This window comes from Salmo salar, chromosome ssa15 (assembly GCF_905237065.1).
Source record: "Salmo salar chromosome ssa15, Ssal_v3.1, whole genome shotgun sequence".
Lineage (NCBI taxonomy): Eukaryota > Metazoa > Chordata > Actinopteri > Salmoniformes > Salmonidae > Salmo > Salmo salar.
The window spans coordinates 109,901,794-109,926,068 of NC_059456.1; the positions used below are offsets into that span (position 1 = coordinate 109,901,794).

At 44.4% G+C, this 24,275-nt stretch overlaps 1 protein-coding gene across 3 annotated transcripts in view; it reads right to left on the reverse strand.

Moving 5' to 3' along the window:
• The window catches only part of LOC106573008 (mitochondrial carnitine/acylcarnitine carrier protein), a 46,426-nt gene extending 40,160 nt beyond the window's left edge, over positions 1-6,266 (reverse strand). The window contains exons 1-2 of one of the 3 annotated variants that reach the window (XM_045696588.1): positions 5,893-6,266; positions 372-461 (exon numbers count right to left, since the gene is read on the reverse strand). In XM_045696588.1, the coding sequence (XP_045552544.1) occupies positions 372-461; positions 5,893-6,024 (222 nt within the window). In that variant the 5' untranslated portion in view covers positions 6,025-6,266. The remainder of the gene's footprint in view (positions 1-371; positions 462-5,892) is intronic. The other 2 variants (XM_014147604.2, XM_045696587.1) reach the window with 2 other exon arrangements.
• Positions 6,267-24,275: the final 18,009 nt, after the last annotated feature.

Sequence of the window (24,275 nt, forward strand, 5' to 3'; positions counted from 1 at the left end):
CTTCGACTTCATGGCTTGGTTTTTGCTCTGACATGCGCTGACAACTTTAGGACCTTATATAGACAGGTGTGTGTCTTTCCAAATCATGTCCAATCAATTGAATTTACCACAGGTGGACTCCAATCAAGTTGTAGAAACATCTCAAGGATGATCAATGGAAACAGGATGCACCTGAGCTCAATTTCGAGTCTCACAGAAAAGGGTCTGAATACTTTTGTAAATAAGGCATCTGTTTTTTATTTCTAATACATTTGCAAAAATGAAAAGAAATCTATTTATTTAATCCATTGTAGAATAAGGCTGTAACGTAACAAAACGTGGAAAAGTCAAGGGGTCTGAATACTTTCCGAATGCACTGTATGTGTGTTCACCTCTTTGGAGACAGTCTTGAGGAAGCAGTCATAAGCACCTTTGTAGAGGACATCCTGTCTGGGCACTCTGGGCTGGGTCTGTAGCCGCACCTGTGGTGCACATAATACTACAGTATTATACAGTGGTAGGATAACACACAATACTACAGTATTATACAGTGGTAGGATAACACACAATACCACAGTATTATACAGTGTAGGATAACACACAATACTACAGTGGTAGGATAACACAATACTACAGTGTTATATAGCGGTAGGATAACACACAATACCACAGTATTATACAGTGTAGGATAACACACAATACCACAGTATTATACAGTGTAGGATAACACAATACTACAGTATTATACAGTGTAGGATAACACATAATACTACAGTATTATACAGTGTAGGATAACACACAATACTACAGTGTTATAGAGTGGTAGGATAACACAATACTACAGTTGTATACAGTGGTAGGATAACACACAATACTATGGTATTATATAGCGGTAGGATAACACACAATACTACAGTGTTATACAGTGGTAGGATAACACACAATACTAGTGTTATACAGTGGTAGGATAACACAATACTACAGTGGTAGGATAACACAATACTACAGTGTTATACAGTGGTAGGATAACACAATACTACAGTGGTAGGATAACACAATACTACAGTGTTATACAGTGGTAGGATAACACAATACTACAGTGTTATACAGTGGTAGGATAACACACAATACTACAGTGTTGTACAGTGGTAGGATAACACACAATACCACAGTGTTATATAGCGGTAGGATAACACACAATACCACAGTGTTATACAGTGGTAGGATAACACACAATACTACAGTGTTATATAGCGGTAGGATAAAACACAATACCACAGTGTTATATAACGGTAGGATAACACACAATACCACAGTGTTATATAGTGGTAGGATAACACAATACTACAGAGTAAATACATTTGAATTTAACCACTTTTTGACAGCATCCCTTTTGATTTAAACAAAACTCACCAGACATGTTTGCCCATAGAAGAAGTGTTCAGAAAGTGACTATTAGGGTCTGAATGACAAATATATGCTGAAAGATGCCCTATTACCCCACTATTACCCCACCGTACCACTATTACCCCACTATTACCCCACTATTACCCCGCCGTACCACTATTACCCCACTATTACCCCACCGTACCACTATTACCCCACTATTACCCCACTATTACCCCACCGTATCACTATTACCCCACTATTACCCCGCCATACCACTATTACCCCACTATTACCCCACTATTACCCCGCCCGTACCACTATTACCCCACTATTACCCCACCGTACCACTATTACCCCACTATTACCCCACTATTACCCCACTATTACCCCACCATACCACTATTACCCCACTATTACCCCGCCGTACCACTATTACCCCACTATTACCCCACTATTACCCCACCGTACCACTATTACCCCACTATTACCCCACCATACCACTATTACCCCACTATTACCCCACCGTACCACTATTACCCCACCGTACCACTATTACCCCACTATTACCCCACTATTACCCCACTATTACCCCACCGTACCACTATTACCCCACTATTACCCCACTATTACCCCACAATTACCCCGCCGTACCACTATTACCCCACTATTACCCCACTATTACCCCGCCGTACCACTATTACCCCACTATTACCCCACCGTACCACTATTACCCCACTATTACCCCACTATTACCCCGCTGTACCACTATTACCCCACTATTACCCCACTATTACCCCACCGTACCACTATTACCCCACCATACCACTATTACCCCGCCGTACCACTATTACCCCACTATTACCCCACTATTACCCTGCCGTACCACTATTACCCCACTATTACCCCGCTATTACCCCACTATTACCCCACTATTACCCCACTATTACCCCGCCGTACCACTATTACCCCACTATCACCCACTATTACCCCACCGTACCACTATTACCCCACTATTACCCCGCCGTACCACTATTACCCCACTATTACCCCGCCGTACCACTATTACCCCACTATCACCCACTATTACCCCGCCGTACCACTATCACCCACTATTACCCCGCCGTACCACTATTACCCCACTATTACCCCGCCGTACCACTATTACCCCACTATTACCCCACTATTACCCCGCCGTACCACTATTACCCCACTATCACCCACTATTACCCCGCCGTACCACTATTACCCCACTATTACCCCACCGTACCACTATTACCCCACTATTACCCCACTATTACCCCGCCGTACCACTATTACCCCACTACTACCCCACCGTACCACTATTACCCCGCCACACACACACACACACACACACACACACACACACACACACACACACACACACACACACACACACACACACACACACACACACACACACACACACACACACACACACACACACACACACACACACACAGTAGGCTCAACAGGTGGAATATAGATGCAGGCTAACCCGGTTTGGTGATTTCTGGTAACAATCATCAAAATAAATCCATCGCAGCACGTTTTTGGACTCATTCAGCAGTTTTTACCGGATTCAGTACAATAACATTGGAAATTAATGTTGGAAAGATCAATTTAAATTCCTAAAACTTAAGTTGAAAATGATGATGTCACTGCTTCCTGTTGACAAGACGTTTTTGATAAATAGGCCAATGTCAAAACACAGTTTTACGTGTCCAGGTCAATAAACAATATGCAGAAACAGTTTGTGATATATTGAAAACATAGTACATTTTATCTACACGTACACGTGCAACGATAGTAATCCTACTACTTTTTACGAGCACCTTATAAACTGCTCACACAACCGAAACCCTCTCACCGATTAGGGAAGGGACACGCACTGTTGAAACTACACAACTGAAAAGTTCACCTAATTTCAGTTTATCTGAATAAAACAAGCAGTCAGAGTGTAGAGAATCATTGTAACATCTAAACCGCTGTGAAATATCTTCTCAATAATCCACAATATAGTGTTTTCATCTGTTTGAAACAAAACTGAAAGTAAATACAGCAAATGACTAAAACTTAAGAACGGGACGCATAGAAATAGCGCACATAGAACAGATTTACTGCATCTTAGACTTTCAACGAGAGTGATAGATCTATAACACACAGAACAGATCTACTGCGTCTTAGACTTTCAATGATAATGACAGATCTATAACACATAGAATAGATTTACTGCATCTTAGACTGGTCTTTCAGTTACATTCAGTTACATTTATTTCTATGTGAAGTTGGTCGGGTCACCCAAACAGTTACATATTGCAGCTTTAAGTGATAGCTTAAAATTTAAATCTATGTATTGGTGTGTGGCCAACAAGTTTTATAGAGAGAACACCCAACATTTTTCGTGCCATTTGAGAGTTTGAAATGTAAGTCCTGAGGACCCAAGGACAAAATCAACAGTACAAAACCAAAGATATTGACAGTGGTGGAAAAACTAACCAATTGTCATACTTGAGTAAAAAAAGTAAAGATAACCTATTAGAAAATGACTCAAGTAAATGTGAAAGTTACCCAGTAAATTACTACTTGAGTAAAAGTACTTGGTTTTAAATATACTTAAGTATCAAGAGTAAAAGTATGAATAATATAAAATTCCTTATATTAAGCAAACCAGACGGCACAATTTTTTTCTTTTATTTACGGATAGCCAGGGGCACACTCCAACAGTCAGACATCATTTACAAACTATGTATTTTTTTGTTTAGTGAGTCCACCAGATCAGAGGCAGTAGGGATGACCAGGAAGGTTCTTTTGATAAGTCAAATAAAAATCAAATCACATACACATGGTTAGCAGATGTTAATGCGAGTGTAGCGTAATGCTTGTTAAGTGTGTGAATGACAATTTTCCTGTCCTGCTAAACATTCAAAATGTAACTAGTACTTTTGGGTGTCAGGGAAAATGTACGGAGGAAAAAGTACATTATTTTCTTTAGGAATGTAGTGAAGTAAAAGTTGTCAAAAATAGAAAATAGTAAAGTACAGATACCCCCAAAAACTACTTAAGTAGTACTTCAAAGTATTTTTACACCGCTGGATATTGATCAGTTTTAAGCAATCGATTGTATGTCGTCGTGATGACTATAAACTCTCTACTAACATCACCAATCTGAGGTCAGAAGGATGGGTAATTCCACTACATTTTATTGGGTGAAAATGCAAGTTTGTGGAAGACAGTAACACAAACTTTCCACATGAGGAAAATTAGCATAATATAAAATAATTAAACTGCAACAATGACATCCATTTCCCTCTCATTATTTCCCACTCATTATGTCCCATCATTATTTCCCACTCATTATGTCCCATCATTACATCCCATCATTATGTCCCACTCATTATGTCCCACTCATTATGTCCCATCATTATGTCCCACTCATTATGTCCCACTCATTATGTCCCACTCATTATGTCCCACTCATTATGTCCCACTCATTATGTCCCATCATTACGTCCCACTCATTATGTCCCACTCATTATGTCCCACTCATTATGTCCCACTCATTATGTCCCATCATTATGTCCCACTCATTATGTCCCACTCATTATGTCCCACTCATTATGTCCCATCATTATGTCCCACTCATTATGTCCCATCATTACGTCCCACTCATTATGTCCCACTCATTATGTCCCACTCATTATGTCCCACTCATTATGTCCCACTCATTATGTCCCATCATTATGTCCCACTCATTATGTCCCACTCATTATGTCCCACTCATTATGTCCCATCATTATGTCCCATCATTATGTCCCATCATTATGTCCCACTCATTATGTCCCACTCATTATGTCCCATCATTATGTCCCACTCATTATGTCCCACTCATTATGTCCCACTCATTATGTCCCACTCATTATGTCCCACTCATTATGTCCCATCATTACGTCCCACTCATTATGTCCCACTCATTATGTCCCACTCATTATGTCCCACTCATTATGTCCCATCATTATGTCCCACTCATTATGTCCCACTCATTATGTCCCACTCATTATGTCCCATCATTATGTCCCACTCATTATGTCCCAGTCATTATGTCCCATCATTACGTCCCACTCATTATGTCCCATCATTATGTCCCATCATTATGTCCCATCATTATGTCCCACTCATTATGTCCCACTCATTATGTCCCATCATTATGTCCCATCATTATGTCCCACTCATTATTTCCCACTCATTATGTCCCATCATTATGTCCCACTCATTATTTCCCACTCATTATGTCCCATCATTATGTCCCATCGTTATGTCCCATCATTATGTCCCTCTCATTATTTCCCACTCATTATGTCCCACTCACTCATTAAAATGCTCTCAAACACAATTTAACTGAGCGCACTAGACTAGAGCCACAGTGCCTGTGCAGCAGAATGTTTGATGTCCCTATATATATATAGGCTAAAAACGCTACAAGTAACGGTACATAAATAAAGTCACCTTGATTGTGTCGAGCGGGTGTCCTACGAACAGAAGGCACGCTCCTCCGGCTCCTCCCGCCACAAAGTTCTTTAACGGAGAGATATGTTTCTCCTGGTTACCCTGGAGGAGCTCCAGCTCCAACTCTCCCATTCTCTTCTCACATAATAACCTACTGGACACTCACGCACTCTCTTCTTCCCCCTCATTACGCACACGTGACTTCCCTTCTGATCCCCCAACGGTTCAAACTGTGCACTTAAACACACACTCAACATCACGTGTCTCCTCCTCTCTGCCCCCGACCGTCTCTTTCTCTGCTGGACTTCCGTTGAACCTCTTCTCAATTCAAAGGGGTTTTATTGGCATGGGAAGCATAGGTTTACGTTGCAATAAGCAAGTGAAAAAAACAATAAACAAAAGTGAGATGAAAACAAATGTAACAACATCAACAAACATCGCTCTCTTGTTCATGAAGACTTGACCCTTAGCGGCTGTCCTCTCCGCTCCAGGTCTATGGAAAATCTATTTTTAGGTGTGCATGCAAAGCAGCGCACAACTCTAGATTTCTTGCTGTAGTGTATTAGCGACACCTAGTGGTGCAATACCAGCGGGCACCAGGAGTCACCTGAGGAACGGAGGGAGGCGTTCTGAGTCAAGTCGATACATTACAACTGGCGACGAGGATATGGAAATATAAATAAACCTTATCCACTCAAGAAGCTGGGTGAGTGGAGGAAAAGTTAATTTGTAAAGGGACTTTTCATGAAAACATAGCCTAGCCGTTCAGTTAACACAGCTAACCAGCAAACAAGTGTGCTAGCTAGCAAAAGAAGCTAAGAACAATGGCACTGAGCTTACCTTCTCTACCGCCGTTTGATGTGCATTCTGGCCCAGCCGTTTGATGTGCATTCTGACCCAGCCGTTTGATGTGCATTCTGACCCAGCCGTTTGATGTGCATTCTGACCGAGCCGTTTGATGTGCATTCTGACCCAGCCGTTTGATGTGCATTCTGACCCAGCCGTTTGATGTGCATTCTGACCCAGCCGTTTGATGTGCATTCTGACCCAGCCGTTTGATGTGCATTCTGACCCAGCCGTTTGATGTGCATTCTGAACCCAGCCGTTTGATGCGCATTCTGACCCAGCCGTTTGATGCGCATTCTGACCCAGCCGTTTGATGTGCATTCTGACCCAGCCGTTTGATGCGAATTCTGACCCAGCCGTTTGATGTGCATTCTGACCCAGCCGTTTGATGTGCATTCTGACCCAGCCGTTTGATGTGCATTCTGACCCAGCCGTTTGATGAGCATTCTGGCCCAGCCGTTTGATGTGCATTCTGACCCAGCCGTTTGATGTGCATTCTGAACCCAGCCGTTTGATGTGCATTCTGACCCAGCCGTTTGATGTGCATTCTGACCCAGCCGTTTGATGTGCATTCTGAACCCAGCCGTTTGATGTGCATTCTGACCCAGCCGTTTGATGTGCATTCTGACCCAGCCGTTTGATGTGCATTCTGACCCAGCCGTTTGATGTGATCAGATCTGGTCAGGAGGACAAGACATCTAATGATGACCACGATGTTAAATGCTTGTAACGCTCGTCGTAAGGAGTAGACCAAGGTGCAGTGTGTTGAGTGCTCATGATAAATATTTATTATTAACTCAGAACACTATAAAAAAACAATAAACAAAGAAACACGAACGTCACGTTCTGCAGGCTTTACAGAGCTGTGCAAAAACAAGATCCCACAAACCCAGGTGGAAAAAAACCCTACTTAAGTATGATCTCCAATTAGAGACAACGAGGACCAGCTGCCTCTAATTTGAGATCATCCCAAACAAACCAACATAGAATAAACCTCCCTGTCACGCCCTGCCCTACTCTACCATAGAAAATAACAGCTTACCATGGTCAGGACGTGACAATGCTTCAGATCTGGTCAGGAGGACAAGACATCTAATGATGACCACGATGTTAAATGCTTCAGATGTGGTCAGGAGGACAAGCCATCTAATGATGACCACGATGTTAAATGCTTCAGATGTGGTCAGGAGGACAAGCCATCTAATGATGACCACGATGTTAAATGCTTCAGATGTGGTCAGGAGGACAAGCCATCTAATGATGACCACGATGTTAAATGCTTCAGATGTGGTCAGGAGGACAAGCCATCTAATGATGACCACGATGTTAAATGCTTCAGATGTGGTCAGGAGGACAAGCCATCTAATGATGACCACGATGTTAAATGCTTCAGATGTGGTCAGGAGGACAAGCCATCTAATGATGACCACGATGTTAAATGCTTCAGATGTGGTCAGGAGGACAAGCCATCTAATGATGACCACGATGTTAAATGCTTCAGATGTGGTCAGGAGGACAAGCCATCTAATGATGACCACGATGTTAAATGCTTCAGATGTGGTCAGGAGGACAAGACATCTAATGATGACCACGATGTTAAATGCTTCAGATGTGGTCAGGAGGACAAGCCATCTAATGATGACCACGATGTTAAATGCTTCAGATGTGGTCAGGAGGACAAGCCATCTAATGATGACCACGATGTTAAATGCTTCAGATGTGGTCAGGAGGACAAGCCATCTAATGATGACCACGATGTTAAATGCTTCAGATGTGGTCAGGAGGACAAGCCATCTAATGATGACCACGATGTTAAATGCTTCAGATGTGGTCAGGAGGACAAGCCATCTAATGATGACCACGATGTTAAATGCTTCAGATGTGGTCAGGAGGACAAGCCATCTAATGATGACCACGATGTTAAATGCTTCAGATGTGGTCAGGAGGACAAGCCATCTAATGATGACCACGATGTTAAATGCTTCAGATGTGGTCAGGAGGACAAGCCATCTAATGATGACCACGATGTTAAATGCTTCAGATGTGGTCAGGAGGACAAGACATCTAATGATGACCACGATGTTAAATGCTTCAGATGTGGTCAGGAGGACAAGCCATCTAATGATGACCACGATGTTAAATGCTTCAGATGTGGTCAGGAGGACAAGCCATCTAATGATGACCACGATGTTAAATGCTTCAGATGTGGTCAGGAGGACAAGCCATCTAATGATGACCACGATGTTAAATGCTTCAGATGTGGTCAGGAGGACAAGCCATCTAATGATGACCACGATGTTAAATGCTTCAGATGTGGTCAGGAGGACAAGCCATCTAATGATGACCACGATGTTAAATGCTTCAGATGTGGTCAGGAGGACAAGCCATCTAATGATGACCACGATGTTAAATGCTTCAGATGTGGTCAGGAGGACCACACTTCCCAGCAGTACTCATGACGCTGAAATACTGTTATTAGTCAATGGCCAGCCAGTTAGTGGGGATATCATCAGATCGAACCGAAACTCGAAGTCTCATTCCCTGACCACCACGTGACTCATACAGGTTTGTGCCGCAACCAGAGACTAATGTTTCAGTGTCTCCTCTGCTCCTGAGACATATCAACACATCATCCCTCATGTCCTACAAGGCATGAAGGGGGTCCACAACATCTCAGATGATATCATTGTGTTTGGGAAGAGCACACAAGAACAGAACAAACGACTACGCCAAGTCCTGAGACGACTGCAGGAGATGGAGTTCGTGGGCCACGTTCTCTCGAAGAATGGCATCAGAGCAGCACAGTCAAAGGTGGAAGCGGTGCAGAACACATGCAGACCGACAAATGCTGCTGAAGTAAGGAGTTTCTTAGGACTAGTAAACTACTGTGCAGATGTATCCCTAATCTGGCAACCACATCCGAACCGTAGAGAAGACTCATAAAAACATCATGCAAACGGACATGGGGAGATGAACAAGAATCATCATTCAAAGCGCTGAAGAACGCACTGGCCAGGTCACAAAACATGGCCTACTTCAATCAAGATGCAGAGAGACATGTGATTGTGGATGCTAGTCCAGTGGGGCTAGGGGCTATCTTGAGTCAGAAGCAAAAAGATGGTTCACACAGGTCAGTGTACTACGCTAGCCGTGCTCTCACAGATGCAGAGCAGCGCTATTCTCAGACTGAAAGAGAGGCACTCGCCATAGTCTGGGCGTGCGAGAAGTTTCATGTTTTCTCTATGGCAAAGCCTTTGCAATGGTAACTGACCACAAGCCTTTAGAGACTGTTTATTCTTCAAAATCCAAACAAACAGCGAGGATCGAGAGATGGCCACTGGAAATTCATCTCTACACTACGGGAACAACCACATCTACTATGTTGAGAAACAGCATCTCTAAACTACGGGGACGACTACATCTACTACGTAGCCAAAAGCATCTCTACGCTACGGGGACGAGTACATCCACTATGTAGCAACACAGCATCTCTACACTACGGGGACGACCACATCTACTACGTTAAGAAACAGCATCTCTACACTACGGGGACGACTACATCCACTATGTAGCCAAACAGCATCTCTACACTACGGGGACGAGTACATCCACTATGTAGCCAAACAGCATCTCTACACTACGGGGACACGACTACATCCACTACGTAGCCAAACAGCATCTCTACACTACGGGGACACGACTACATCCACTACGTAGCCAAACAGCATCTCTACACTACGGGGACGAGTACATCCACTACGTAGAGAAACACGCACCGCCATGTGCATTCACCACACGACAGCTGGAAGAAATGTCAGTAAAGTCAATGTCAGTGTCTTTGGACTGTGTTAACCTGTTAGGGCTAGGGGGCAGCATATGCACGTCTGGATAAAAAAAATGTACCCGATTTAATCTGGTTACTAATCCTACCCAGTAACTAGAATATGCATATACTTATTATATATGGATAGAAAACACTCTAAAGTTTCTAAAACTGTTTGAATGGTGTCTGTGAGTATAACAGAACTCATTTGGCAGGCAAAACCCTGAGACATTTTCTGACAGGAAGTGGATACCTGATGTGTTGTATTGACTTTAAACCTATCCCATTGAAAAACACAGGGGCTGAGGAATATTTTGGCACTTCCTATTGCTTCCACTAGATGTCACCAGCCTTTACAAAGTGTTTTGAGTCTTCTGGAGGGAGATCTGACCGAACAAGAGCCATGGAACGATGATGTCCCATTAGACACCTGGCGCGCGAGTTCATGTTGGGTACCCTCGTTCCAATACGTTATAAAAGAGTATGCATTCGTCCACCTTGAATATTATTCATGTTCTGGTTAAAAAAGGCCCTAATGATTTATGCTATACAACGTTTGACATGTTTGAACGAACGGAAATATTTTTTTCCCCTCGTTCATGACGAGAAGTCCGGCTGGCTTAGATCATGTGCTAACAAGACGGAGATTTTTGGACATAAATGATGAGCTTTTTTGAACAAAACTACATTCGTTATGGACCTGTGATACCTGGAAGTGACATCTGATGAAGAGAATCAAAGGTAATGGATTATTTACATAGTATTTTCGATTTTAGATCTCCCCAACATGACGTCTAGTCTGTATCGCAACGCGTATTTTTCTGGGTGCAGTGCTCAGATTATTGCAAAGTGTGATTTCCCAGTAAGGTTATTTTTAAATCTGGCAAGTTGATTGCGTTCAAGAGATGTAAATCTATAATTCTTTAAATGACAATATAATATTTTACCAGTTTTCTAATTTTAATTATTTAATTTGTGACGCTGACTTGACTGCCGGTTATTGGAGGGAAACGATTTCCTCAACATCAATGCCATAGTAAAACGCTGTTTTTGGATATAAATATGAACTTGATAGAAAACACTCTGAAGTTTCTAAAACTGTTTGAATGGTGTCTGTGAGTATAACAGAGCTCATATGGCAGGCAAAAACCTGAGAAAAAATCCAACCAGGAAGTGGTTTGTAGTTTTTCAAGACTGGGCCTATTCAGTATACAGTGATTTAGGGGTCATTTTGCACTTCCTAAGGCTTCCACTAGATGTCAACAGTCTTTAGAATGTTGTTTCAGGCTTTTGCAGTGAACAGAGAGCGAACAAGACCTCCTCCTCGTCCGGTTGGAATATTATTGAACTTTTATGTTAAAAAGGCCCTAAAGATTGATGCTATACATCGTTTGACATGTTTCTACGAACGTAAATATAACTTTTTTTGACTTTTCGTCGTGAAAGTTTCGGCGCACTTCCTACATTTGGAGTAGCTTACTGAACGCGCATACAAAGAGGACATAAATTATGGACTTTATCGAACAAAACAACATTTATTGTGGACCTGGGATTCCTAGGAGTGCATTCTGATGAAGATCATCAAAGGTAAGTGAATATTTATAATGCAATTTATGATTTTAGATGACTCCAAAATGGCGGGTATCTATATTGCCTGATGTTGTTTTTTGAGCGCAGTACTCAGATTATTGCAAAGTGTGCTTTCCCGAAATCTGTCACAGCGGTTGCATTATTAAGGAGATGTTTATCTATAATTCTTTGAATAACAGTTTAATATTTTATCAACGTTTATGATGAGTATTTCTATAAATTGATGTGCTCATTCACCGGAAGTTTTTGGAGGAAAAGCATTTCTGAACATTACGGGCCAATGTAAAATGGGTTTTTTGGATATAAATATGAACTTTATCGAGCAAAACATACATGTATTGTGTAACATGAAGTCCTATGAGTGCCATCTGATGAAGATCAAAGGTTAGTGCTTAATTTTAGCTGTATTTCTGGTTTTTGTGACGCCTGTCCTTGCTTGGAAAATGGCTGTGTGGCTTTTATTTTTTATGCACTGTCCTAACATAATCTAATGTTTTGCTTTCGCCGTAAAGCCTTTTTGAAACGTGGTTGGATTAAGGAGAAGGGTATCTTTAAAATGGTGTAAAATAGTAGTATGTTTGAGAAATTAGAATTATGAGATTTTTGCTGTTTTGAATTTGCCGCCCTGCTATTTCACTGGCTGTGTCCCGCAGGTGGGACGCTAGCGTCCCAGATAGCCCATACTAGTTAAGCATCTCCAATACAAAATTAAATCTAGAATCAGCTTCCTATTTCGCAACAAAGCCTCCTTCACTCACGCTGCAAAACATACCCTCGTAAAACTGACTATCCTACCGATCCTCGACTTCGGCGATGTAATTTACAAAATAGCCTCCAACACTCTACTCAGCAAACTGGATGCAGTCTGTCACAGTGCCATCCGTTTTGTCACCATAGCCCCATATACCACCCACCACTGCGACCTGTATGCTCTAGTCGGCTGGCCCTCGCTACATATTCGTCGCCAGACCCACTGGCTCCAGGTCATCTATAAGTCTATGCTAGGTAAAGCTCCGCCTTATCTCAGCTCACTGGTCACCATAACAACACCCACCCGTAGCACGCGCTCCAGCAGGTATACCTCACTGGTCATCCCCAAAGCCAACACCCCCTTTGGCCACCTTTCCTTCCAGTTCTCTGCTGCCAATGACTGGAATGAATTGCAAAAATTGCTGAAGTTGGAGACTTATATCTCCCTCACCAACTTTAAGCATCAGCTATCTGAGCAGCTAACCGATCGCTGCAGCTGTACATAGCCCATCTGTAAATAGCCCACCCAACTACCTACCTCATCCCCATATTGTTTTTATTTACTTTTTTGCTTTTTTGCACAGCAGTATTTCTACTTGCACATCATCATCTGCACATCTATCACTTCAGTGTTAATCTGCTAAATTGTAATTACTTTAAGGGCTGACAGAATGCAGACAGATCTAGGAGAGCAGCAATCAAAGCAGAACAAGTTGTCAACTACCTTCGAACCAGAGCCACACGCTGTTGTGGACAGGAAGGGGAACTTCCTGGAAAGGAATAGCAAGGGGGCCATGCGACATGTTTCTTTTGTGAAACTGTGGATACAACCACAGTCAGGACAATGGACTACAAGTGACAGAGACACTGACCGGGCAGAGCCAGACACACTGCCTAGACAAGTGCCTGAACCTGACGAGGCCATTCAACTACACCCTGGACCCCTAAAGACTCAGACAACAAGTTGTGCATCTGAAAGTCTATGTTAGATAGACATGTTGCCATAATGGATCAGAATAATCTCCGGCACAGTCTGAATGGCAGGGCAGACTACCCCTAGCCATCACAGAAAAGTTACGGCAAAAATTATTGTCAAATAAATATAGTTAACTGAAGAGTTCCAGCAATGTAACCAGTGTTATGATTGGTCGTTGAAAGAAAGTAGAAATAAACATTACAGTATGTTGTTGTTGGGAAATATGTTAATTCTGTATACAAGAGATACTTTTTTTGAGTACTAGATAATGGTTTGTTACGTTATAATGCATAGATCTGCAGTTTGGAGATGTGTTATCATAAAGGTTCGTCAAACATCGAAGAGGAGGGATTTAGTGTATTAGCGACACCAAGTGGTGCAATACCAGCAAGGGCACCAGGAGTCACCTGAGGAACGGAGGGAGGCTATGCTTGGAGGACCAAGAATAAAGTACAAGTAAAATTAGTTTTTGTCACAACCCGGCTCGTGGGAAGTGACAAAGAGCTCTTATAGGACCAGGGCACAAATAATAATAATCAATAATTTTGCTCTTTATTTAGCCATCTTACATATAAAATCGTATTTGTTCATCAAACATTTTGAATAACTCACCACAGGTTAATACCACTCCACTATGTCTCCATGTCATGGCTTTTCCACCATCAGTACAGATATCAACACATCTTGGCCACCAAAGTTCATTAGATGTCACAATGCTGTCTAGTACTTTAATGAAGCTGCCAGTTTAAAACTTTTGAACTGTAGTGTATGTGAGAATGCTGTTCATTGACTACAGCTCAGCGTTCAACACCATGGTGCCCTCAAAGCTCATCACCAAGCTAAGGACCCTGGGACTAAACACCTCGCTCTGCAGCTAGATCGTGGACTTCCTGACGGTCCGCCCCCTGGTGGTGAGGGTAGGTAAAAACACATCCGCTATGCTAATCCTCAACACTGGGGCACCTCAGGGGTGCGTGCTCAGTCCCCTCCAGTGCTCCCTGTTCACTCATGACTGCACGGCCAGGCACGACTCCAACACCATCATTAAGTTTGCTGATGACACAACAGTGGTAGGCCTGATCACCAACAATGACGAGACAGCATATAGCGAGGAGGTCAGAGAACTGGCCATGTGGTGCCAGGACAACAACCTCTCCCTCAACGTGATTAAGACTAAGGAGATGATTGTGGACTACAGGAAAAGGAGGACCGAGCACACACCCATTCTCATCGACGGTGTTGTAGTGGAGTAGGTTGATAGCTTCAAGTTCCTTGGTGTCCACATCACCAACAAACTAACATGGTCCAACCACACCAAGACAGTTGTGAAGAGGGCACGACAAAACCTATTCCCCCTCAAGAGACTGAAAAGATTTGACATGGGATCAGATCCTCAAAAGGTTCTACAGCTGCACGATCGAGAACATCCTGACTGGTTGCATCACTGCCTGGTATGGCAACTGCTCGGCCTCAGACCGCAAGGCACTACAGAGGGTAGTGCGTACGGCCCGGTACATTACTGGGTCCAAGCTTCCTGTCGTCCATGACCTCTATACCAGGCGGTGTCAGAGGAAGGCCCTACAAGTTGTCCAAGACTCCATCCACCCCAGTCATAGACTGTTCTCTCTGCTACCGCATGGCAAGCGGTACCGGAGCGCCAAATCTAGGTCCAAGAGGCTTCTAAACAGCTTCTACCTCCAAGCCACAAGACTCCTGAACAATCAAATGGCTACCCAGACTATTGGCATTGACTCTGTACCGGTACCCCCTGTATATAGCCTCCACATTGACTCTGTATCAGTACCCCCCTGTATATAGCCTCCACATTGACTCTGTACCGGTACCCCCTGTATATAGCCTCCACATTGACTCTGTACCGGTACCCCCTGTATATAGCCTCCACATTGACTCTGTACCGGTACCCCCTGTATATAGCCTCCACGTTGACTCTGTACCGGTACCCCTGTATATAGCCTCCACATGGACTCTGTACCGGTACCCCCTGTATATAGCCTCCACATTGACTCTGTACCAGTACCCCCTGTATATAGCCTCCACATTGACTCTGTACCGGTACCCCCTGTATATAGCCTCCACATTGACTCTGTACCGGTACCCCCTGTATATAGCCTCCACATTGACTCTGTACCGGTACCCCCTGTATATAGCCTCCACATTGACTCTGTACCGGTACCCCCTGTATATAGCCTCCACATTGACTCTGTACCGGTACCCCCTGTATATAGCCTCCACGTTGACTCTGTACCGGTACCCCCTGTATATAGCCTCCACATGGACTCTGTACCGGTACCCCCTGTATATAGCCTCCACATTGACTCTGTACCAGTACCCCCTGTATATAGCCTCCACATTGACTCTGTACCGGTACCCCCCTGTATATAGTCTCCACATTGACTCTGTACCGGTACCCCCTGTATATAGCCTCCACATTGACTCTGTACCGGTACCCCCTGTATATAGCCTCCACATTGACTCTGTACCGGTACCCCCTGTATATAGCCTCCGTATTGACTCTGTACCGGTACCCCCTGTATATAGCCTCCACATTGACTCTGTACCGGTACCCCCTGTATATAGCCTCCACATTGACTCTGTACCGGTACCCCCTGTATATAGCCTCCACATGGACTCTGTACCGGTACCCCCTGTATATAGCCTCCACATTGACTCTGTACCGATATCCCCTGTATATAGCCTCCACATTGACTCTGTACCGTAACACCCTGTATATAGCCTCCACATTGACTCTGTACCGGTACCCCCTGTATATAGCCTCCACATTGACTCTGTACCGGTACCCCCCTGTATATAGCCTCCACATTGACTCTGTACCGGTACCCCCTGTATATAGTCTCCACATTGACTCTGTACCGGTACCCCCCTGTATATAGCCTCCACATTGACTCTGTACCGGTACCCCCTGTATATAGCCTCCACATTGACTCTGTACCGGTACCCCCTGTATATAGCCTCCACATTGACTCTGTACCGGTACCCCCTGTATATAGTCTCCACATTGACTCTGTACCAGTATCCCCTGTATATAGCCTCCACATTGACTCTGTACCGGTACCCCCTGTATATAGCCTCCACATTGACTCTGTACCGGTACCACCTGTATATAGCCTCCACATTGACTCTGTACCGGTACCCCCTGTATATAGTCTCCACATTGACTCTGTACCAGTACCCCCTGTATATAGTCTCCACATTAACTCTGTACCAGTATCCCCTGTATATAGTCTCCACATTGACTCTGTACCAGTACCCCCTGTATATAGCCTCCACATTGACTCTGTACCGGTACCCCCTGTATATAGCCTCCACATTGACTCTGTACCAGTATCCCCTGTATATAGCCTCCACATTGACTCTGTACCGGTACCCCCTGTATATATCAAATCAAATCAAATCAAATTTATTTTTATATAGCCCTTCGTACATCAGCTGATATTCTCAAAGTGCTGTACAGAAACCCAGCCTAAAACCCCAAACAGCAAGCAAAGCATGTGAAAGAAGCACGGTGGCTAGGAAAAACTCCCTAGGAAAAACTCCCTAGAAAGGCCAAAAACCTAGGAAGAAACCTAGAGAGGAACCAGGCTATGAGGGGTGGCCAGTCCTCTTCTGGCTGTGCAGGGTGGATATTATAACAGAACATGGTCAAAATGTTAAAATGTTAAAATGTTCATAAATGACCAGCATGGTCAAATAATAATAATCATAGTAGTTGTCGAGGGTGCAACAAGCACGTCCGGTGAACAGGTCAGGGTTCCATAGCCGCAGGCAGAACAGTTGAAACTGGAGCAGCAGCACGGCCAGGTGGACTGGGGACAGCAAGGAGTCATCATACCAGGTAGTCCTGAGGCATGGTCCTAGGGCTCAGGTCCTCCGAGAGAAAGACAGAAAGAGAGAAAGAGAGAATTAGAGAGAGCATATTTAAATACACACAGGACACCGGATAAGACAAGAGAAATACTCCAGATGTAACAGACTGACCCTAGCCCCCGACACATAAACTACTGCAGCATAAATACTGGAGGCTGAGAGAGGAGGGATCAGAAGACACTGTGGCCCCATCCGATGATACCCCGGACAGGGCCAAACAGGCAGGATATAACCCCACCCACTTTGCCAAAGCACAGCCCCCACACCACTAGAGGGATGTCTCCAACCACCAACTTACCGTCCTAAGACAAGGCCGAGTATAGCCCACAACGATCTCCGCCATGGCACAACCCAAGGGGGGGGGCGCCAACCCAGACAGGAAGACCACGTCAGTGACTCAACCCACTCAAGTGACGCACCCCTCCCATGGACGGCATGGAAGAACACCAGTAGGCCAGTGACTCAGCCTCTGTAAAAGGGTTAGAGGCAGAGAATCCCAGTGGAAAGAGGGGAACCGGCAAGGCAGAGACAGCAAGGGCGGTTCGTTGCTCCAGCCTTTCCGTTCACCTTCACACTCCTGGGCCAGACTATACTTAATCATAGGACCTACTGAAGAGATAAGTCTTCAGTAAAGACTTAAAGGTTGAGACTGAGTCTGCGTCTCTCACATTGGTAGGCAGACCATTCCATAAAAATGGAGCTCTATAGGAGAAAGCCCTACCTCCAGCCGTTTGCTTAGAAATTCTAGGGACAATTAGGAGGCCTGCGTCTTGTGACCGTAGCGTACGTGTAGGTATGTACGGCAGGACCAAATCGGAAAGATAGGTAGGAGCAAGCCCATGTAATGCTTTGTAGGTTAGCAGTAAAACCTTGAAATCAGCCCTTGCCTTAACAGGAAGCCAGTGTAGGGAGGCTAACACTGGAGTAATATGATCAAATTTTTTGGTTCTAGTCAGGATTCTAGCAGCCGTATTTAGCACTAACTGAAGTTTATTTAGTGCTTTATCCGGGTAGCCGGAAAGTAGAGCATTGCAGTAGTCCAGCCTAGAAGTAACAAAAGCATGGATTAATTTTTCTGCGTCATTTTTGGACAGAAAATTTCGGATTTTTGCAATGTTACGTAGATGGAAAAAAGCTGTCCTTGAAACAGTCTTGATATGTTCTTCAAAAGAGAGATCAGGGTCCAGAGTAACGCCGAGGTCCTTCACAGTTTTATTTGAGACGACTGTACAACCATCCAGATTAATTGTCAGATTCAACAGAAGATCTCTTTGTTTCTTGGGACCTAGAACAAGCATCTCTGTTTTGTCCGAGTTTAAAAGTAGAAAGTTTGCAGCCATCCACTTCTTTATGTCTGAAACACAGGCTTCTAGCGAGGGCAATTTTGGGGCTTCACCATGTTTCATTGAAATGTACAGCTGTGTGTCGTCCGCATAGCAGTGAAATTTAACATTATGTTTTCGAATGACATCCCCAAGAGGTAAAATATATAGTGAAAACAATAGTGGTCCTAAAACGGAACCTTGAGGAACACCGAAATTTACAATTGATTTGTCAGAGGACAAACCATTCACAGAGACAAACTGATATCTTTCCGACAGATAAGATCTAAACCAGGCCAGAACTTGTCCATGTAGACCAATTTGGGTTTCCAATCTCTCCAAAAGAATGTGGTGATCGATGGTATCAAAAGCGGCACTAAGATCTAGGAGCACGAGGACAGATGCAGAGCCTCGGTCTGACGTCATTAAAAGGTCATTTACCACCTTCACAAGTGCAGTCTCAGTGCTATGATGGGGTCTAAAACCAGACTGAAGCGTTTCGTATACATTGTTTGTCTTCAGGAAGGCAGTCAGTTGCTGTGCAACAGCTTTTTCTAAAATTTTGGAGAGGAATGGAAGATTCGATATAGGCCGATAGTTTTTTATAATTTCTGGATCAAGATTCGGCTTTTTCAAGAGAGGCTTTATTACTGCCACTTTTAGTGAGCTTGGTACACATCCGGTGGATAGAGAGCCGTTTATTATGTTCAACATAGGAGGGCCAAGCACAGGAAGCAGCTCTTTCAGTAGTTTAGTTGGAATAGGGTCCAGTATGCAGCTTGAGGGTTTGGAGGCCATGATTATTTTCATCATTGCGTCAAGAGATATAGTACTAAAACACTTTAGTATCTCCCTTAATCCTAGGTCCTGGCAGAGTTGTGCAGACTCAGGACAATGGAGCTTTGGAGGAATACCCAGATTTAAAGAGGAGTCTGTAATTTGCTTTCTAATGATCATGATCTTTTCCTCAAAGAAGTTCATAAATTTATTACTGCTGAAGTGAAAGCCATCCTCCATTTGCGAAGGCTGCTTTTTAGTTAGCTTTGCGACAGTATCAAAAAGAAATTTCGGATTGTTCTTATTTTCCTCAATTAAGTTGGAAAAATAGGATGATCGAGCAGCAGTAAGGGCTCTTCGATACTGCACGGTACTGTCTTTCCAAGCTAGTCGGAAGACTTCCAGTTTGGTGTGGCGCCATTTCCGTTCCAATTTTCTGGAAGCTTGCTTCAGAGCTCGTGTATTTTCTGTATACCAGGGAGCTAGTTTCTTATGACAGATGTTTTTAGTTTTTAGGGGTGCAACTGCATCTAGGGTATTGCGCAAGGTTAAATTGAGTTCCTCGGTTAGGTGGTTAACTGATTTTTGTCCTCTGACGTCCTTGGGTAGGCAGAGGCAGTCTGGAAGGGCATCAAGGAATCTTTGGGTTGTCTGAGAATTTATAGCACGACTTTTAATGCTCCTTGGTTGGGGTCTGAGCAGATTATTTGTTGCAATTGCAAACGTAATAAAATGGTGGTCCGATAGTCCAGGATTATGAGGAAAAACATTTAGATCCACAACATTTATTCCATGGGACAAAACTAGGTCCAGAGTATGACTGTGGCAGTGAGTAGGTCCAGAGACATGTTGGACAAAACCCACTGAGTCGATGATGGCTCCGAAAGCCTTTTGGAGTGGGTCTGTGGACTTTTCCATGTGAATGTTAAAGTCACCAAAAATTAGAATATTATCTGCTATGACTACAAGATCCGATAGGAATTCAGGGAACTCAGTGAGGAACACTGCATATGGCCCAGGAGGCCTATAAACAGTAGCTATAAAAAGTGAGTGAGTAGGCTGCATAGATTTCATGACTAGAAGCTCAAAAGACGAAAACGTCATTGTTGTTTTTTTTTTTGTAAATTGAAATTTGCTATCGTAAATGTTAGCAACACCTCCGCCTTTGCCGGATGCACGGGGGGTATGGTCACTAGTGTAACCAGGAGGTGAGGCCTCATTTAACACAGTAAATTCATCAGGCTTAAGCCATGTTTCAGTCAGGCCAATCACATCAAGATTATTATCAGTGATTAGTTCATTGACTATAACTGCCTTGGAAGTGAGGGATCTAACATTAAGTAACCCAATTTTGAGATGTGAGGTATCACAATCTCTTTCAATAATGGCAGGAATGGAGGAGGTCTTTATACTAGTGAGATTGCTAGAGCGAACACCGCCATTTTTAATTTTGCCCAACCTAGATCGAGGCACAGACACGGTCTCAATGGGGAAAGCTGAGCTGACTACGCTGACTGTGCTAGTGGCAGACTCCACTAAGCTGGCAGGCTGGCTAACAGCCTGCTGCCTGGCCTGCACCCTATTTCATTGTGGAGCTAGAGGAGTTAGAGCCCTGTCTATGTTCGTAGATAAGATGAGAGCACCCCTCCAGCTAGGATGGAGTCCGTCACTCCTCAACAGGCCAGGCTTGGTCCTGTTTGTGGGTGAGTCCCAGAAAGAGGGCCAATTATCTACAAATTCTATCTTTTGGGAGGGGCAGAAAACAGTTTTCAACCAGCGATTGAGTTGTGAGACTCTGCTGTAGAGCTCATCACTCCCCCTAACTGGGAGGGGGCCAGAGACAATTAATCGATGCCGACACATCTTTCTAGCTGATTTACACGCTGAAGCTATGTTGCGCTTGGTGACCTCTGACTGTTTCATCCTAACATCGTTGGTGCCGATAACAATATCTCTATACTCTCTACACTCGCCAGTTTTAGCTTTAGCCAGCACCGTCTTTAGATTAGCCTTAACGTCGGTAGCCCTGCCCCCTGGTAAACAGTGTATGATCGCTGGATGATTAGTTTTAAGTCTAATACTGCGGGTAATGGAGTCGCCAATGACTAGGGTTTTCAATTTGTCAGAGCTAATGGTGGGAGCCGTCGGCGTCTCAGACCCCACAACGGGAGGAGTAGAGACCAGAGAAGTCTCGGCCTCCGACTCCGACTCGCTTAATGGGGAGAACCGGTTGAAAGTTTCTGTCGGCTGAATAAGCGACACCGGTTGAGCATTCCTACAGCGTTTCCCTCCATATAGCCTCCACATTGACTCTGTACCGGTACCCCCTGTATATAGCCTCCACATTGACTCTGTACCGGTACCCCCTGTATATAGCCTCCACATTGACTCTGTACCTGTACCCCCTGTATATAGCCTCCACATTGACTCTGTACCGGTACCCCTTGTATATAGCCTCCACATTGACTCTGTACCGGTACCCCCTGTATATAGACTCCACATTGACTCTGTACCTGTACCCCCTGTATATAGCCTCCACATTGACTCTGTACCGGTACCCCCTGTATATAGCCTCCACATTGACTCTGTACCGGTACCCCCTGTATATAGCCTCCACATTGACTCTGTACCTGTACCCCCTGTATATAGCCTCCACATTGACTCTGTACCGGTACCCCCTGTATATAGCCTCCACATTGACTCTGTACCGGTACCCCCCTGTATATAGCCTCCACATTGACTCTGTACCGGTACCCCCTGTATATAGCCTCCACATTGACTCTGTACCGGTACCCCTGTATATAGCCTCCACATTGACTCTGTACCGGTACCCCCTGTATATAGCCTCCACATTGACTCTGTACCGGTACGCCCTGTATATAGCCTCCACATTGACTCTGTACCGGTACCCCCTGTATATAGCCTCCACATTGACTCTGTACTGGTATCCCCTGTATATAGCCTCCACATTGACTCTGTACCGGTACCCCCTGTATATAGCCTCCACATTGACTCTGTACTGGTATCCCCTGTATATAGCCTCCACATTGACTCTGTACCGGTACCCCCTGTATATAGCCTCCACATTGACTCTGTACTGGTATCCCCTGTATATAGCCTCCACATTGACTCTGTACCGGTACCCCCTGTATATAGCCTCCACATTGACTCTGTACCAGTACCCCCTGTATATAGCCTCCACATTGACTCTGTACCGGTACCCCCTGTATATAGCCTCCACATTGACTCTGTACCGGTACCCCCTGTATATAGCCTCCACATTGACTCTGTACCGGTACCCCCTGTATATAGCCTCCACATTGACTCTGTACCGGTACCCCCTGTATATAGCCTCCACATTGACTCTGTACCGGTACCCCCTGTATATAGCCTCCACATTGACTCTGTACCGGTACCCCCTGTATATAGCCTCCACATTGACTCTGTACCAGTACCCCCTGTATATAGCCTCCACATTGACTCTGTACCGGTACCCCCCTGTATATAGCCTCCACATTGACTCTGTACCGGTACCCCCTGTATATAGCCACCACATTGACTCTGTACCGGTACCCCCTGTATATAGCCTCCACATTGACTCTGTACCGGTACCCCCTGTATATAGCCTCCACATGGACTCTGTACCGGTACCCCCTGTATATAGCCTCCACATTGACTCTGTACCGGTATCCCCTGTATATAGCCTCCACATTGACTCTGTACCGTAACACCCTGTATATAGCCTCCACATTGACTCTGTACCGGTACCCCCTGTATATAGCCTCCACATTGACTCTGTACCGGTACCCCCCTGTATATAGCCTCCACATTGACTCTGTACCGGTACCCCCTGTATATAGCCTCCACATTGACTCTGTACCGGTACCCCCCTGTATATAGCCTCCACATTGACTCTGTACCGGTACCCCCTGTATATAGCCTCCACATTGACTCTGTACCGGTACCCCCTGTATATAGCCTCCACATTGACTCTGTACCGGTAACCCCCTGTATATAGCCTCCACATTGACTCTGTACCAGTATCCCCTGTATATAGCCTCCACATTGACTCTGTACCGGTACCCCCTGTATATAGCCTCCACATTGACTCTGTACCGGTACCACCTGTATATAGCCTCCACATTGACTCTGTACCGGTACCCCCTGTATATAGCCTCCACATTGACTCTGTACCAGTACCCCTGTATATAGCCTCCACATTGACTCTGTACCCGTATCCCCTGTATATAGTCTCCACATTGACTCTGTACCGGTACCCCCTGTATATAGCCTCCACATTGACTCTGTACCGGTACCCCCTGTATATAGCCTCCACATTGACTCTGTACCGGTACCCCCTGTATATAGCCTCCACATTGACTCTGTACCTGTA